The sequence below is a fragment of the Miniopterus schreibersii genome, assembly GCF_964146895.1.
Source record: "Miniopterus schreibersii genome assembly, chromosome: 16".
NCBI lineage: Eukaryota > Metazoa > Chordata > Mammalia > Chiroptera > Miniopteridae > Miniopterus > Miniopterus schreibersii.
Window position 1 is genome coordinate 40,014,708 of NC_138116.1, and position 18,506 is coordinate 40,033,213.

General features: G+C 47.7%; 1 protein-coding gene across 3 annotated transcripts in view; it reads left to right on the plus strand.

Annotated features, from left to right (window-relative positions):
* The window catches only part of MYOCD (myocardin), an 83,893-nt gene that overhangs the window by 40,701 nt on the left and 24,686 nt on the right, over positions 1-18,506 (plus strand). For all 3 annotated transcript variants that reach the window (XM_081161461.1, XM_081161463.1, XM_081161462.1), the window contains 4 exons: positions 829-884; positions 2,291-2,366; positions 3,942-4,103; positions 17,736-17,911. In XM_081161461.1, the coding sequence (XP_081017587.1) occupies positions 829-884; positions 2,291-2,366; positions 3,942-4,103; positions 17,736-17,911 (470 nt within the window). Of the gene's footprint in view, positions 1-828; positions 885-2,290; positions 2,367-3,941; positions 4,104-17,735; positions 17,912-18,506 lie in introns of those variants that run through there.

Consider the following 18,506-nt stretch of genomic DNA (forward strand, 5'->3'; position numbering starts at 1 on the left):
AAGGAATGAAGGCTGGCGTTTGGTCGAGGTTAAGAGCTGCGGTGTGGTATGACTGACCAGGGCCTGTGTCCACTGGTTCTTAACATCTTGGACACACACCTTGAACGAAGCCAGGTTGTCAGAAGACCTAGGCCTCTAACCCAAACTGTGTGACCCTGGGCAAGTCAACCAATTTCTGTGGGCCTCAGTGTCCCCATCCTGCTCAGGGTTGCGGTTGTGTTTCATTATCTCCAAGGTCCCTTCCAGCCCTCAAAGTCTAATTCCATGCTTCTTACTCAACTCTCTTAGTCGCATGTTCCTACCAACCAGCCACATACCACATCCAAGGCACCCATCCCTTCTTACAATATGGGACCCCCTTCCCACAGGCCACAGCTCAAGGGCAGAGCAAAGTCAGAGAGGGTGTTACTTACCCCAGCCTGTCCCTCCCCCTCAAACTAGAGCATTTCTTCTGCCCCGTTTCCCACAGGCCCCTGTATTTTCTCAGGAACCTGGAATGCCCTGTCGCCGCCTTGTCTCTTCCTGTCGCATCTGCCTCTGCCGCTCCTCCTGTGTTAGGCCTAAATTCTACCTTCTTCTGTATTCTGTGGCCTTAGGGAAGCTGGTGTCCTCCAGGCTTTTCCTCTTCGATTGCTTGTGGCCTGATAAAGGTGACCACGTCCGTACTGTGCACAGCTCAGCCAGGGCACCAGCCAGGGCACCAGTCAGGGCACCAGCCAGCGCACCAGCCAGGGCACCAGCCAGCGCACCAGCCAGCGCACCAGCCAGGGCTGCGCCCCTGCTCAAGCCCCCCAAGCCCCTCTGCTCACGTCTGTCTTTCTGTTTCAGCACTGAAAGGCCCAACTGTATTCCATGAGCAAAGAAAGCATTTGGATAGTGACAAGGTAATTTTCTGCAAACTGCCTTCTGAACTTAGACCCCAGGGTGTAGGTCCCCGAATACGGAGCTTTGGCTATAGCAGGTAGGATTTCCGCAAGAAACTCAGCCAATTGGTTGAGTTTCCTATCCCCTGTGCCATATGGAATCTTACTCCTAGGAACTGAAAGCTGGAAATGGGATCAACTCTATTAGCTTTAAAGACATAATTGTTTAGCTTAAAAAGTGTCCCCAATCTTTCTGATGTGTGTGGGGGAGGGTCACAGCAAGGCTACAGTAGAAGTCAGAGACTTCAGTTGGTTTGCAGCTGCTCTGCCTCATTACAGCCCTTTCTTGGAAACAATCAGATTTTTTTAATGCAACTCAGTGTGAGGTGGGGCCTGTGGATATGGACCTTATTAGAGGTTACCTAAGGCAAAGGGCATTGACTTTATTTCTCTTTCTGTTTCTGGGTTTTGAGGCATTGTGGGGGGAAAGGGACATAACATTCTGCACCTTCATACCAAATCTCTACCACCTGAACTTATGAGTGATGTAAATGGAAGTTAGCAAGCACCAGCACTGTACATGACAGGGAAATGCACGGAGCTGTCCTCCCAGGATTCCTCTAACAGTTCTAGCCTTGCAGCCAGTCTGAGTGAGAAAGGAACAGAGCTCTGTGACTCTTCAAAGGTGCTTGTGACAGGCTGTGGTTCCTGCTACCCAGAGAACAGCCAGTTTTGTTTTTGTTTTAAATCAGAACTGGAGTTGTCCCCAGACCCCTCTCAGGGACCAAATAGGGGATCCAATATATTGGGATTAAAAACTCAGAGCTAGAAACCAGGGACCTGAGGCCCAGTGTGGCACTGCCTCGGCCCACATCACCTCCACATCAGCTCCATTACCAAGGAGGCAAGGAGACTCAGCAAATCATCTGTTTCTAAGTGTCCTTCCAACTCATGGTGGGTCTGAATCTGCAGGGTTTACATCTTCACCCATCCTCAGGGAGAAGTCAGGTGCCTAACAGGAGGAGCACACCTGTCATCATGTGACATGACTCAGGTTATGTGTCATCTCTGCCCCTGATTCATGTTGTGGCCCTTTAGAGGCAGTGGAATGGGTTTAAATGTAATACAGGCAGCTCAGCATCGTCACCATCTCATTAATATGCATTGACAGGTGCCTGCCTGGCCTTCCACTTTGTAGCCCTGCTGGGACCCCAAGCTTTCTACCTCCTTAAAATTCCATCCTAAAGTCACTAAAGAGATTTTTGTAAGTGTTTCTGCATCAAAACGTAGACCAGGGGTATTTGCATGTTCCATTTGTCATAAAAAGACTACTCTCCCCTTTGAGAAAAACCAGATTTCTTTGCAAGTTAAAACTAGGTGATTCACCCTGTGTGGTTGGTAACAGTTTTTCCTGCTTGTGCCTGCAGACTGAAGACGCCCCGCCTCGCAAGGTCAGAAGCAGGGCCGACCGCACCGACCCGGCTAATATGCACATACTCCAGGGTAAGGCCGCCCGAAATCACGCACCAGGTGCCCGCCCAGTGCTGGGCCCTTCTGCCAGGGCTGTGTCTCCGTGCAGTTGCCGAGTCCCCTGAGAAAGTGTCCCTGCCACTATCCATTGGTACTTCTGAGCCGTCACCTATCCATTCTAGGCCATTTAGACGATCACATTGGGAAGCCACAGGACGCCTAGGAAGGGGTCAGGCTTGGGCTCTAAGCTGTGCCACTTCCTAACTCTGTCTGAGCACACAAGGAATATCCAACATACATCACATCGCTTTAAGATGTGTCTGCCCTTTACCCAGTGATAAATTTCTATTACAGGCACACCTCAGACATTTCGGGTCGGTTCCAGACCACCACAATAAAGCAAGGACCGCCATAAAGTGAGCTGTCACCGCAAATAAGGCTTTAAAAGAATAATGATTGAGTGAGAAAACGCTTATAAGATGATGTTTAGTGGGGAAAAAACCCACCAACAGCAAAAAACTATCTGTAATCAAATTGGGGCAAGAAAAATACACATGAACTGCATTTACAGTCAGATTCTGTGCTGGGAAAAGAGAATCCTCGCAATAAATATAAGTGATTAAGAAAGCCACCCACTGATTAACTGATCCGAAGTGAGGAGTTTCCAGATCCTTCCATTTCACAGCAAGTGCTTTGCAGGTAGGGCTTCTAGACAAGTTTGCCTGTTACAACAGTTAGACATCCCTAGACATCTGCTGTGTGGAGATTTCTAGGTGAGACACTAGGCCTGGCTTAGTAGGATGAAAATAATAACAGGACAGTGGAGTTAAGAGGCTTGTCTGTAAATATCTCACCTTCTGAATTTGCAGAGCTGAGAGTACAGCCGCAAACTCTTAAGGGATCTTACCCCACAGCTCTGCATTAGAGCAGCACCTGGCTGACTAGTTTCTCCACCCAGTTCATCTACAGAAGTACAGGGCCTAAGTGACAGGAAACATAGGGTGGTTTAGGGCTCAGCTAGTGACCTTTCTCACCCTCCAAGTGATCACAAACTGCTTGTTGGATAAATTAAATTTTTAAAATAGCTCTGTTTAATTAAATAACTGTTTCAAAGGAATTTATTTTCTCTTACAACTGACCTGGACATTTAAATCAGTTAGTATCACATTGACAAGTATAAAAGCCTTAAGAAATCACACTGCTCCAACTAATTATAAGAATAAGTCATATTTACTGCAGGCTCACCCTGTACCAGGGAACATACACACAGAATGTGCATCCAAAGGTTGTAGCTCAGGTCAGCAAGCAATGTAGCCCCATGGACTGCTTCCTTACAGAATCACCATATTGCACTTTTTTTTTTTTTTCCCCAGAAATCCTCACAAAGCTAGTTTCTCTAACTTTTCTGTGCACCTGACTCACTATTTGTCTGTATTTGGAAGTGTCCAATCTTTGCTGCTAATCCTTGGGAAATGATGATGATTGCACTGAAAACATATTAGGAAGCAGAGCACAATGTGACACAATGTTTTAGTTACAAAAGCAAAACAACAACAACAAAAATAACATAGAATTCCAGAGCTGATCCTTTTACTTTCAACCCCTCAGCCTCCACTGCAGAGAAGTCCATTCCAACTGCTCAGATGAAGCTGAAAAGAGCCCGACTTGCAGATGATCTCAATGAAAAAATTGCTCTCCGGCCAGGGCCACTGGAGCTGGTGGAAAAGAACATTCTCCCTGTCAATTCTGCCGTGAAGGAGGCCATGAAAGGTAGAGCAAACGGCATGCTTGTCTCTGCGCCTGGGGTCTGGGGGCAGCCATGCTCTGACACGCTGGGCCCCGGGGTGAGGGCCTCTCCTGGGCCAGGTCATGCCATGGGTTGCTGTCCAAGGATGTTCCCCATGGCCGGAGGTCCTGAGCGTGGGGAACGAATCCCATCCACTCACCCTCCGAGGCCACGTTAACATACACGGATTTTGTTCCTGTTGAGCAGGCTGAGAACCTGACTTCACGTAATCCTCAAAGCATCTGCTCTACAAGGTTGCGTCACTTAGGGGTCATGGCTGTCTTTAGCCTTCCTCTTGTAGAGGGAAGAGACTGGCAGAGCAGAAAGGGCACTGGGCCCGAATGGGAAGGCCTGAGCTCTCAGCCCAGCTCGCCTGCTGTGGTGAGGTTTCCCCAGGTCACCTCACCTCTCTCAGATGAAGACCACCGTTCCTGCCCAACTCCTAGGCCCCTGGAGCAAAGTTCAGGGTGTATCAGCATGTGAAAACTCTTTGACAACCCTCATATTTGCTAAAAAAAATTGAAGTACAAATATTTAAGGAGGAGACACGAATATTAATTCTATTATAAACTGTATAAAATCATCTTGTAGACTTTTTGAACCATTGGAAGCAACTGAATCCAAACAGCCTGAGCGTACTGAATCCATCCATAGAGGTGTTGGGTGAAACTTGGGAATACTGTGGTAGAGGGAAGAAAAGAGAGCTTAGCATTCCCATTGGCAAACTTATTTTCTCCTAATTACGCCCACAAAGAGCTCTAAGGATTAAATATTTAATAGGCAATATACATTTAAATGTTTCAACACATCATCCAAAAGTATGTATGAAGATAGCCTCATTTTCATTAAGTTTATTATTAAGCTTATCATTAAGTGTGTTGTCTACATTCTGAAATCTTGCTCTCACCCAACCATTCAAGGGCAACATGCCTTTTGTATTTGGAACCTGTAAATATGAAAATATCAACTCTGGGAGAGGCAATATGCTACCATGTCAGTGCCCTAAACATGCCATTGTGATTTACCGTCTCCCACACTTGCTCCCTTCATGCTAACTCTCCTGCGCCTTTGGACTCGGACTCGCCCACTCAACCACACACTCTCTCCGTCGTTACCCCGATAAGGTCTAGGACGGGAAAAGATCTCCATTGGGCATCTCTTATCATTTCTTTGAACGTTCCATTCCATGCATGTAAATTTATTAATTTTTATATGATAGGAAAAGCTCTCATTTTAATTTGCATTCTTTGGTTTATGGTGAGATTATATTTTTCCACATGAAAAATGTGTCAGTGGCAACTCATGGCTACTCCATGAAGTAAGGGCATTTTCTTCCCTTACTTCTTTGTAAAAGCTATTTATACAGGGGAAAAATGCTAATCCTCCGTCTGTCATAGATATGGCACATCGTGGTAACAGTTTGTCCTTGGCCTGTGTGTGTGTGTGTGTGTGTGTGTGTGTGTGTGTAAAGTATACCTTAGCTATAGCAGTTTTTAATTTCTATATAGTTAAATCTATTAATCTTTTCCTTTATGGTTCCTTAATATATTTATTGAAAACATTTTTAGCTCAAGAGTATAGTTATTCTTCTGTACTGTCTTCTAACATTTATATACTTTAATTTTATATTTTGATCCTTAATGCATATGAAATTTCTTAAATGCATTGTTTAAGAGAAAGATCTAACTTTAGTTTTATCCAGTTTTACTGATATATTTTACAGTTTGTTTTAGTATCTGTCTTCATAAGTTTCTTCACATTGGTCTGATCTTTCTAATATTTCTTGGCTATTCTCACAAGTATATACTGGGTGAAATTTAAAATCAGTTTATCGCATGCCAATTTCAGTCTTGTTAGAATTTTCTTTGGGACTACAGTGAATTAATAGATTAATTTATGGTGCATTCATGTGTTTAAAATATATTAATTCTGAGGCAAAAATACAGTCTTTACCTATCCAAGTTTTCTTTTATTTTCCTAAATATGCTTTTATTTAAGCAAAGTCAGTTACTGCTGATGTATGGGAAACCTATTGATTTTGCACATTTAGTTTATGAGAGAACGTTTTCTGAATAGTTTCGATGGTTTGCCAGTTTATTTTAGGTTGTCTAGGCACACAATCAGATTGGTTGTAGATGATAAAAATTTGCCTCCTGCTTCAGTTTTTTCCTGCCGTAAGGCACTGGTTGATACTTGAAAAGCAACATTATGGTTTTATTAATATTTTATAGAACAATATAAATTTTTAAATTATATGCAGAATATTTATAACATAAATTATATATAATTTTTATTTATAAATTAGATATTTATATTTATAATTTTACAAATTATAAAGTATAGTGTACTATATCATACATATCAAGTTAAATGTATTTTATTGACTAAAATATTTACATCATATGTAGATGCATATCATATGTAAACTCTATGTATGATTATATAAAGCGCATATAATTTATATTACTTTCTATTGTGCCAAAAATATTGTTCTATATAATTTAATGATTAATATAGTACATAGTAGGAGATTATTATTATTGCTGCATTGCCGGGACTTCAAAAGTAGTATCACACTGTTACTAAGTGTTATGCTTTTCACTCTGTTGTTGATTTTAACATTTATTGTTGTTTCGTTTCTATCAGAAATGGGAATTTCTCTAGCCATTCACCTCTATCTATATGAGCTTTTCCTATGGGCAGATATTCTTAGGAAGTATTTCTCTCTCCTGTTCCACTAAGAGCAGTTTCTAAGACAGATGCTGTTTTTAAGATGCTCTCAACATGCATAAAAAGATGCTCACGTGGGTTTTCTTCCTAGACCCAGTCATGTACTATTGCTCTTTCCTAATCACCTTGCACGTCTGGAAAAAACCTTACATAGATTCTTTTTTTCTAGAAATTGCTAGAATTTTATTTGAGACTTTGCATCTCCTTTATTATCGATTGGAATAATGGCAGCTGCCAAACAAACCACAAAATCTCAGCAGCTTAACTGTAGAAGTGTGTCTTATTTATAAACAATCCAGAGAGAATTTTTCTGAGTGGCAGGTCTTTCAGGCACAATGGGCTCCACCACGGTGGAGCAGTGAGAAGGAAGGAGCCTCGAAATCATTTGGTCTGGCCCTGCCAAGGCAACCGCAGGCGGGACTCGAAATTCAATAAATCTAGGGATTTTTTTCATATCTAATTTTTAAATTGATAATTTTGTGTGGCCCGTGAATGAAGTTATAACTATCCAAATGGCCCTTGGCAGGAAAAAGGCTCCCCACCCCTAGAGCGTGGTGGCAAGCTTTTTCTTAAAGGACCAGATAGTAAATAAGCTAGGCTACCTAAATTATCTGTCACAACTACTCAGCTCGGCTGTTGTAGCATGAAAGGAGCCATAGCAATAAGTAAAAACATGAGCATGGCTGTGTTTTAATAAAATTATATCTATGAAAACAGAGCAGGCTCCCAGGCCATAACTTACCAACCTGTGCCCCAGAGCTCCACAGTCCTCTGAAGTGAAGGGGAAAGAAGGAATGAAAGGCCCACACAACTGTTTAAAGAGCTTCAGCCTGGAGATGAACCCGTCGCTTTCATTCACGTCCCATTGTGAAAATAGTACACAGGGCTGGGCAAGTTGTCTCCTGGGTGAAAAGAGATTTCCCAGCAATAGGTCTGTACTGTGCAAAGGGGAACATGCATGTTCATGAACAGCTAGTCCTCTCTGCTAATGTTCAAAATTAACACTGGTCTATATTGTTGTTTTCTATTTCTCAGGTTTAAATGTCAAAGCTATACGTGCTTCACAAAATGTTATCACTACCTTCGCATATTTTTCCATGTTTGGGAAGTACTGAAATATGATCACAAGGATCAGTTGCTGGAAAGCATCGCCTATTAAGATCACAGGGGCTCGGTATTTTTCGTAGGAGCAGCTCTTTCACAGCTTTCCTTCAGTTTTGTTCATAGTTCTTTGTGTGCTCAAACCTTCTCCTTAAGGCAATTTGTACCGTTTAAACTTTTCCAAACATTATCACTGTCCCCCTGAATTTCCAAGTTATGAGCCCACAGTTGTGTCCAGAACTGGCTTCCAGTTGTTCGGAGCTCCTCTGAACCGGGCCAGGTTTCGTCTTCCATTGCAGACGCTGATTTGGGTGCCCCGCCTTCCCCCTTCCCTCCTCGTTACGCTTGCTGAAAGCCTTTCCCTTCACCGATGAGTATTACATAGAAGCAGTTGCATGTGGTTCATGAATTTGTTCATAAATTTGGTTGGTTTGTTCATAAATTGTTGGTTTCTTGTCTTCCCTTGAATTCATTTAGTTTTGCTTTAGGCCAAGGTTGTGGGGCAGGAGGATCTCCCCGAGGAGAGCTGGGCGTCTGGAATATTCACTGGCTTCGCGTGCAGGGGGAGAGAATGGAGGCAGAAGGATTGTTAAAAACTGCACCATTCAGGCCAGGAGTCAGGAGAGCAGGAGCAGGAGCAGGAGCACGGTCAAGGTCAATGGAAACAGCCAGAAGGCAGCAAACATGAGGACTAGTGTAAAACATCATCATCACCAACAGGGCCCGAAGCTGCCTGAAGGCAGGGACGCAGGAGCCGGGGTTCAAAGCCGGACTCTGTGACTTTGGCCACATAGCCGCTGAGTTAATCTCACTGTGCCTCAGTTTCTCCTCTCTGAAACCCCAGCAATAATAATGGCTACCTCATGGGGCTTTATTTCAAGGCGGATTCAGTTTACAATGCATGTAAAGAATTAGCTAGGCCTCCAAGACTTGCCACTCGGCAAGAAAAGAGGCACAAAGGAGAAAGTTATCGATCCTTGTGATCACTGCTCTGAAGGGGATGGCTAAGAGTCACGGCGGGAATGCATGTGCATGCGCCTGGCCCAGGCATCCTGGGAGACGTGACTTCTTAGGCGAGCGAGAAAGGAGAGGGCAGAAATGAGCCACAAGAACCAGAAGGCAGCGCCGGTCAGGTTGCAAAGGCATTTTAAATTGTTTCTTAAAAGCAGAAGAGAGGTTCAAACTTCTCTCATCACTTAAGGGAACAAATATAAGCATCCCTAATTCCCCAACAAGGGGGAACGTAATTTAAAATACTAATACTGATAAGCAGCGGAGAGCCATTGGAGAGCCTCTGGTGGGCATCGGAGCTGTGCTCTGAGCGTGAACGAGGGGGATTTGCTCGGAGGAGGGTCCCGCTGGCTGCAGCGTGAAGTGGACTCGGGAGAAGTGACGTGGAGCTGAAGAGCTCTGTTAGGAGGCTGTTGGGCTTGTTTGATGAGAGCTGGTGAGAGCCTGAGCAAGGACCACGCACGGCTGCAGGTCTGGAAGGAGGCCTGCGAGGTCACTGATTTTGCACGGTCAGATGGTCAGCGGAGTACGTCAGCTTGGACAAAGGGAAGGGTCAAAGTTGACACCTAGGTTTCTCTCTTGGGCATTGGGGTAAATGACAGCCACTTATCGAGACAGGGACCCTGAGTGGAAGAGCAGATTTGGGGAGGGATGATGAATTTTTGTTTTAAGTTTTGGATTTGAAAGGCTCCCGAGAACCCAGGGGGCAGGGGTTAAGTAAGCAGTGGGGGCTATCACACTAGGATTCAGAAGAAAGTGCCGGTCTAGAGCTAAGGACTTGGGAAGCTTAGTGTATATGGCAATTTAAACGGGTGGACGAGATAAGACTGCCCTTTTACTCATTTATTTCTTAATATTTATGGAGCATCTTCTATGTGTCAGGCACTCCGGGGTATCTCAGCGAGCAAAGCATGGAAAGGTTTCTGCTCTAACAGCTTACAGTCTAGTAGGGGAGACCTAGACAACATGTAAAAACAATAAATAATTATATATCATAACAAAAGTGATGAATGCTGTGAAAAAGAGAAGAAGCTCAGGCACAAAGAATCAGGCGTGCCCACTAGAGGGTGGTTGGGGGGCCGGGGGGGGGGGGGTGGTGGATATGAGAAAGAAGGCGGCTAAAATGCGGTTCCCACGTGGTATTTAGGATGAGGCAGGGCTTCTGTGAAGAGTAAAGAGGGGGTGGCTAAGAAAGGGGTGGGGGGCGTGGGTTGACCTGAGCCGAGGAAAGCCCAGAAGTGGGCGCCAGGAGCGGGGAGCTGAGCTCCTGCTATGGGCCAGGCAGAGCCTCTTCAGTGCAATCTTCGGGCGTGCACGCGTCCTTGCGGGCCAGGCGCTGTCGTCAGGAGAAACGTCGCCGGGGCAGAGGCGCTGCTCCGAGACCAGCTGTGGGGCGGCCTCTGAGCAGCCTTCCAGCGGCGAGGGTGGCCCAGCCCGCGGCCGTCTCTCCCGATCGGAGCGCCTCCCCTGATGAAGCGGGGCTCGGGGCTGGGGCGCACTGTGCGTGAGCTCCCGGCCTGCGTGTGCTCCCCCGCCCTCCATCCACGCGCCTGTCCAGATGTGCTTACATTTTCCAGCTCCCTCCGCTGCTGTGTCGCTGGGCTCCTGCCAAGCTCTGAGCAGAACGCTCGGTCACTGTCTTGCTCCCTCCAGGCTTTATTAAAGGCCAGCTATCCTCCAAGCCTAAGAGAAAATCATCTAGAACCTCTCCCAACACCGGGGAGGATCTTTTTGAGAGTGAACCAGGTCTCCCTCTGGGGTTTTTCTCCTCATGTCCAGATGTCAACCCCTCTTGCCGGCAGCTGAATGACGGCAGCGAGTCTTTTCCAAAAACTTTCCTCTCCGGAGCCAGCTATCAGTCCCACTTCCAGCCTGCAAGCGTATTTTCTGAGTCAGCTAGAATTGTTCAGGTTCCAGCTGGAGGAAACTGGGCTTGTATGACGAGAGTGGTGTGATGTGGGGGCACCGGGGGCTTTCCGATTTCACTTCCACAGGAGCGGGGGCTGCATCTCAGAGCATGCACCTGGTCTCTGTTTTTCTGTCATAGAAAACCACCAACAGCCGCCCTCTCTCAGGCCAGAATACTGAATACTGATGCTACAAATACGATGCTCATAGGAGTGATGGTTTACAAGAACAGAGACTATATGCTGGAGTTTAGCGTGGCCTTGTTCAGCGTTTGCGTGGGTCGTTGTTCCTCAGTGATCCCTCAGTCTTGAGTGCCCTGGGGGCTTACTCCGAGCTTGTTAATTCTCTCTGCAGCCATCTGAGTATTTTCTTCATGTGACAGAAGCATCCCTTAGCTACCAAGGAAGCTGTTTATTGTCCAGAGTCCTGGTTTCTGCTTGAGTAAAACAGAACCCCACCCAGCTGGCTTCCCCAACTCTTCTAACAGTGGAAGGGTCTTGGTGTTCTGCTCCCACAGACAAGCACCTGGGTGCAAAGGGTTCTCACCTTTTCCTTGGGTTGAGCCAGGCTTCCCACCTGAATGCCTGATTAGCTTTTCAGCTACTTCTTAAAAAACCAAACCTGTGATTCAAAATATACACCCTCAGGATCAAAGATTGATGAGTTCTTTTTAGCACCATTACCCTTTAACACAGGATGCAGCATTTCTAGTCCACAGGGGCTGGTCCAGAAGTCACCCATTTGCATTGTCCTGGACATTTCTAAAAGACCCCACACTAGTCTTTGCTCACCTGTATCCCCGAGGCTCAGACTTCATAATAAACCAAAACGAAAAAATCTTCTTTCCTAAGAATCCAGTCCTTTGAGACTCTGGGAGTCTTGACACTCTCTTATCATTCACTATTAAGGCAAATAGACAGTAAGCCAGATGGTAGAGTCGTTTGCATTGGGATAAAAAGGTTTGCTGCTTTAGTACAACTTTCTCCTGAACAAAATCTTATTCCATAATGAGAAATAATTTTCAAAGGGCAAATGATTTGGAGGCAAAGAAACACAAGGAGGCACACATGAAAAATACTTTTCTGACGAAAGTTCTGGGAAAAAGGGGTGGGAAAGAAAATTAGGGAGCCAGTCGCTTTGCGGGGAGGGATGGGAGTGGCAAGAAGGACAGTTAGCTGGTGCTGAGGGAAGAGTTGTCCTGGTGTTGGCCTTTGCTGCCCACTGAAATGACCACAGGCACACTTGAGAGTGTGCAGGACTTGCCCAGGTGGGGCTTGCAGATGGAGAAAGGATGATAGGAACCCAAGGCGGAGCTGTGAAAGGGTGGGGTCCTGTGGAGGGGAAGAAGAGACAGTGCTCAGCTATCTTCACACTCCTGGCGATCTGGGTCCCTAGAGAATTAGTCCCGAGAGCTAAATCAAGTGCTTAAAAGCAAGTTAACTGTCCCAATTCATGTAGTCCTGGGATCAGGATACATCTAGAGATTTAAGGTAAATTTCTAGCCAGGGATCTGAGGAAAAGGAATCCTTATTCTTTCAAACACCCACTGACATCTATTTCCATAATAAAGGCACCCCATCCCCTTCAAGAGGATTCTGTCTTTGCTGGACAAAGCAGTGCATCTTCTGCAGAGATGGTATCTTCAGTGTATTGACATATCTTCAGGCAAGAGCCACATTTAAACTATCTACCCTCACTTAATGGCCTCTCCCTGCGGAAATGGATTTTGCTTCAGGCCCTTCCTTCCAGGAGGATGTCAGGAGATGGTCTGTTGGTGAATTAAAATAGCTCTCTCGTGCAGGGCTGGAGCTTGCGAGGAGATAAGAGGCAAGGTCCATTTTCCCACCCCACTGCGTGGGTCCGGCCCTCGGTGCGGGCCTAGCAGAGAGGTAGCTGGGACTCCAACGATCTCACTCTAATCTTGGAATTTTAAATGTTTATTCAGAGGAAAGTACAACTGACTCATTCATCTAATCACTTCCAAGAGGGCGAGGGAAAACTAAGCGTCACCAGGCCAAGATCCCCAGGGGCCAGCGCCCAGAGCCAGCCCGAGGGCATAGCTGGGGGATGATATCAGGGCCTCCCGGAGCAGGTCCTTGTCATCACAGGCCCGAAGTGTCTACAGGGACAATAGCCAGTGCCCAGCACTCTCAGGGAGCCCGGCAGCGGGGAGATTGGAGCAGAGGCCGGCTTCACAGCACGAAGCTGATAGACGAGGTTGATCCAGAGGCAGCCAGATAAGGGACCTTTGTCCTGCACCACGGAGTCTGGCCTGGACCAGGGGGGAGAGGGAGCAGTGACAGTGACACTCCTTTCCTTCCACACTCTTCCTGGAAAGGTCCGTCTCTGCTCTCCCAGAACAAACCACTCCACTCGGGACCAAGCAGCTCTGTCTCTGAAGCTACACTGACCTTTGCCCAGCTGACCACAGGATAACTGCCTCCTGGGTGGTCTTTTTTGTTTTGATAAGTAAACTTGAGGCAAGCAGAGATCCTAACAAAAACAACCCTGACAATAACAGCAGCTAGAAGCTATTGAACACTGCACCCCAGGGACTATGTAAATAACACAGCCTGCGTTGCACACGTCAGGTTATTTTCACCCTCCACACCTTGGAAGGTAGCTATTGTCCTTACTCCCCTTTTATAGATGGGGAAACGGAGGCTCCAGGAGGTCAAATAACTTGCCAGCCGTCACTTTGCCACTGAAGTGGTAGGACCAAGGAACAAACCAAGTCTGTTGGGCTCCGGCCCCCGACTCCTTACTACCCGCTCGAGCGCCGCGTGCGTCAGCCCAGAGGCAGCCAGGGCCTTAGCATCAGGGCCCTCCGCTGTGGGGGTGCCTCCGTCCATCCGCAGAGCCCGAGCTGGGGGTAGCTGTGCGGGGCCCCCTGCCCTGTCTCTCGTCTTCTGCCCTGGCATCACAGCCTCAGACGCCTGCCAGGCTGAGGGAGCGCTGAGGGGCAGGGGCCCGCGGTGGGGTCTTGGGCCTGGACAGTGGTCCTCCGGTGTCTGTCGGCACATTCTGACCGGGCACGCCATGCTTTTAGACACCAGACAGAAGTCATGTTCGGGGCCTTGGCCTTTGCCCTGTTTTTTTCACTCAGGTGTAAACAACTACCCTGAAGGTTGCCTGTACTGATGGTTTCTTCGTTGATTTAAGCAGAGGAACCTCTTTAAATGATGGATGTCGCCTGGTAAGGTAGGCTCTCAGAAGCTGTGTCTCTGTAGGGATTGGCTCCCAAAATAGATGTCTCTCCTGGCTGGGGGAGATTCTCCCTCACCCTTCCCACCCCAACTCTGTCACTTCCCTTCCATCTCCCCGTGATTGCTGCACACCCCCCTTCTGGGGCCTGTGGGGAGCTGACAGTCATTTCAGACTCAGCTCAACCCCGCCTCCTCCAGAGTCTTTGGGCGACCCCACAGGCCCCCTCCCTCCTCTGTGCACCAGCAGCGCCCCCCAGGCTAGTCCCTGACAATGCCCCACTGTGCCCCGTGGCAACACGGGAGTAACCCCCCCTCGGGAGTAACCCCCCCTGAGGCCCTCCACCTCTCACCGCCGGCACCTGGGTGCGCTTCTGCTCTCTCTGCTCCTCTGAAAGCGGGAAGGCTGGGCGTGAGTAAAATAATTGAGGGATTTGGGAATGGGACAGGTTACTTACTCCTTTATTCCAGGCACTTGACTTCTAGACTTTTCTATGTCATTCCAGTGTCTCAATCTGAGGTCACCAAACGGCAAATGTTAACGTGCGAAGGGCATGGAGATTCACTGGTAGCAACAGCGGGGTTCCCTCAAGCCCGTCAACCCTTTTCTGAGACTAGTCCCAGAGAAATCATCGCGATCGCCCTCCCAGAATCTCACACCTTTTTGTTCTCACACTCAAGATGTCACATTCAGCCCTCAAATCACAGAAACTCAAGTAATATATGCTGTGGACTATGGGGTGTCCTCAGTAGGTGTGTGCGGAGCAAGGAGAGGTGCTGGCTGTTTTCTGTGCCCCCTCCCCGCAGCCAAGCAGCAGGTTTTACAGTGTTGCCTAAACACTAAACAGGCCCCCTGCAGCCCCCAGGAAGGGAAGTGATTTTCCACCCCCTCTGCTGGTGGCTCTGAGTCCGGAGGCTGGACGCCCAGTCAGCCCAGGCTCTGAACAACTGGACGGTCCTCAAAACAGAAAATGCGCCCCCTCCTCTGACTCTCTGGTCCGTTACGAGGCCTAACCAGTGCTGATCATTTTTGTTACTGCTGCACTAGTAAGTGAGGTCCTGGTACAAACTTCTGCTCTTGTCATTTGCTCTCCCCCTACTGGAAAAGTGGGGTTGCTGGGGCTAAGAGAAACCGTGTTCTCTCTCTCTCCCTCCCCACCCTTCTTGAAAGGTTTCTAGCCACACGTTACGCTGCTTGGACAAGTTTGCCATTTGACTAATTCCCTCTAATTTGTACACATTTGAGATGTGATACTCTGGGCGTGGGTGGAGCTGGCAGGGGCCCGGTGGGAGGAGCCTGTCACCTGAGGTCCATACTCATTGAGACTGAAGAAGTGGAGAGGGGACAGAAGACAGTCATGCTCTCAATTGGGGGGCCTGGTGGGCAGAAAAGACCAGCTCCTCAAGGGGCAAGCACAGCCACCTGAGGCTTCTCAGGCCACGTGCCAAGCACATCCCAAGGAAATGCGGTGATTTCTGAGGGGGGAGGGCTTGACCCCCCCACCTGCCCCTCCAGCTCCTATGCCCGCCTGGCCCTCAGTGATACATGTAATCTTTTTAACAGGGACAAAGTCTTTTAATTCCACAAATCTAAGTAAGGGTTTGGAATTTCAAAGAAAACATGACTTCTAAAGTGAAGAAGTGTGTAGATTGAGTCTGCCATGGGAGCCTATTCATGGAGGCGGGAGAAAGGGCCTTCCTGGGACATCTCAGGCAAATGATCCCCTGAGAAAGGGATATGTGAACATTTTTCCACATTGGGGGAAAATAACAAATGCAGCTTTATTTGCGGAGCCTAGGGTTTGCTATGAGAGAAGGGAAGGGAAGGTTGTAAGCTAATTATAGACTCTTAAAAGAGAGAGGAGGTATTTGAGACCAGAGCACTAAAGTGGGGGGAGTGACCCCTGAGCTCAAAGAAAAAGATCACATTTATCAAATTCCCGATGAAATGCCCCTATTAGAAAATGACTAGGTTTCTGGCGCAAACATAGGAAAACGATAGTATGCATTTATTCCAGGTGATACATAAACAGATGTTTTATATTATTCTCTGCACTTGCCTATTATTTCAAATTTTTAATAATAAATAAAGTGCACTTTAGAAAATAGAAGTTGAAAAATAAAAGTTCCCATTAATACAATGGAATGCTGTGCAGCTGCCACCAAAAAATTAATAATTTTTAATTGAGGAAGATCTCTAGGTGCTGACGGCAAGATCTGCAGGAAACGTTGTAGATGAGCAAGTCCCAGTATATTTCACCCAGGCCTCTCTTGGTGACATGCTTTTTAAATTTGTGTGTATATATTTTGCTATATGTATAGAATTAATAAATCTAGAAGCGGAAACAAAGTATTCATGGGAAGTGGGATCATTATGGGCATTTCCTATGGTATGAATTTTTATAAGTGCATATTACTTTTATAATCATAGAAAAACAATAATGACTTTTATAAAGGATCCTTGACTCCCTGGAGCAGCTATATGGTGCCCAAGGCTCGCCAGGTCAGCAGGCAGCTCATGGCCAGTGGTTGGAGTTTCCACCTGCTCTGTCCTTGTCTGGCCTCTTTCCTGACTTGACCCTTGGATGTCTGAGTGAGGGGCCGTGACAGATGCCAGCAGTGGTGGCGATGACAAGCCCCAAACCACATTTGTTCCATTACTTCCAGCTCCTGGTTCCCTTTACAGTCTGCAGGGTGAGAGCTCCTCTCTCTTATCTGCTCGGAGCAGGAGTCAAAAGTTCTCGTCAGTGTGATTGCAGAATACCGGCTGGAAACTTCCTGATAAAACGCAAATTCCTTTCCAAGAGCTGTGCCTGGAGTCGGGTCAGATGGGCGATGTGGCCTCAGCACATCTTGTCCTGTGCAGTTGGACAATAAACCAGATGAAATCGAGCAATTAAGAAACATAAGGGACATGGAAGGATGTCATTGTAGTCCCATCTGGTCTGCTAAACCCTCCCCCCAAACTAATTAATGTACCTGTGTCCCCCAAAGACACGCAGGCTGCTGAGGAAGGATCTCTGCAGGTGCAAGCTGGTGAGAATTTCCAAAATAGGCACAGGGATAGGAGGAGTAAAAAGAAAATTCAAACAATAAACAAACAAGGCTCACCCTGACGTTTCCGAGACACATTTTTGGCTTCTATAAACAGATACGCAGTAGTTGAATGGAGCCCTGGGACACCCTGGTGACTGACATTAGCTAATTCTGACATTAGGAATTTAAACTGAGGAGCTGTCCCGGCTCGTCCTGTTATGTGTTCTGTTTTACATTCGAAGTCGATACAGATGACATGCTGTCGTCTCAGTTCCGTCTCTCACTGGGAAACCGAGGGAGGTGGCCTTCCCCAGTGCTCCCTCCGGTGGCTTCCTTCTGCGTCCAGTGGCCCCTTTTCTTTCCTTCATCTTCCCTGATTTGGTGTCAGCATTTTCTGTGGGTTCTCATAGGCAACTCATTCCTGCTAAACATGCCACCTTTATAAACGCAAGTTCCCATATGAGTAAGTAGGTGGGAAACGAAATAATTTAAAACGTATCTTCACTGTGACCGTGAACGGGAAACAGATGAAGGAGCTGATCCTAACGGGGTGACGCCCTGAAGCGTGTCCAGAACGCCTTCGGTGTGCCCACGCCACTGACCCAGCTGTGGATTTCCCTCCCTCAGGGAACCAGGTCAGTTTCTCCAAATCGGGAGATGCCTTTGCCTTCGAGGAGGACAGCAGCAGCGACGGGCTTTCTCCAGATCACACTCGAAGCGAAGACCCCCAGGGCCCAGCGAGGTCTCCCCCAGACACCAAAGCTACGGAGACCCCTTTGGCAGGTCCTCCGGGGACAATGCAGGTAAACAAACCACATCTCAGCCTGTCACCTTTTCACAGTCGGTTTCGCTCCGCTATCCAGAGGCGGCTCTGGACGGCATCTCACCTTGGTGCCTTTTCTCGCCCCTTGGGCCCAGGGTTCTCTGTGTGGTGGCGAAGCCTCCGGAGCACCTGCCAGCTCCCTGCCAGCTCCCTGCCCGCTCTCAAAGCCCCGTCCTTCCACGCGCGCGGCAGTCACTAGAGGGCGCTGCGGTTACAAAACAGGGAGGCCCCGTTGGTTCCAAGGTGGCAGGATTCTACCTGCGGAAACCAAACCCCGCAAGGCCCCTTTCCAGCCCCAAACCCAGCGCAGCGCTCACCTCCTGGACAAACCCACCAACTCTTAAAATGTGAAGAGTGTATATTGCAAATGTTGCTCAAAGCACGTTTATAAAGAACAACGATGATGATAAACAATAGCCCCTGCGGGGCACTGAGCGCTCACTGTGCTGGGGCCGCTCCAGCCACTTCCTGAGCGCTGTCTGTTGGGGAGCTCAGCCCCCCCCCCAATCCCGCAGGGGCCACCAATGCTGATTCCCACGGGGAGGAGCTGAGGCTCTGAGGCTGGGAGCCGTGAG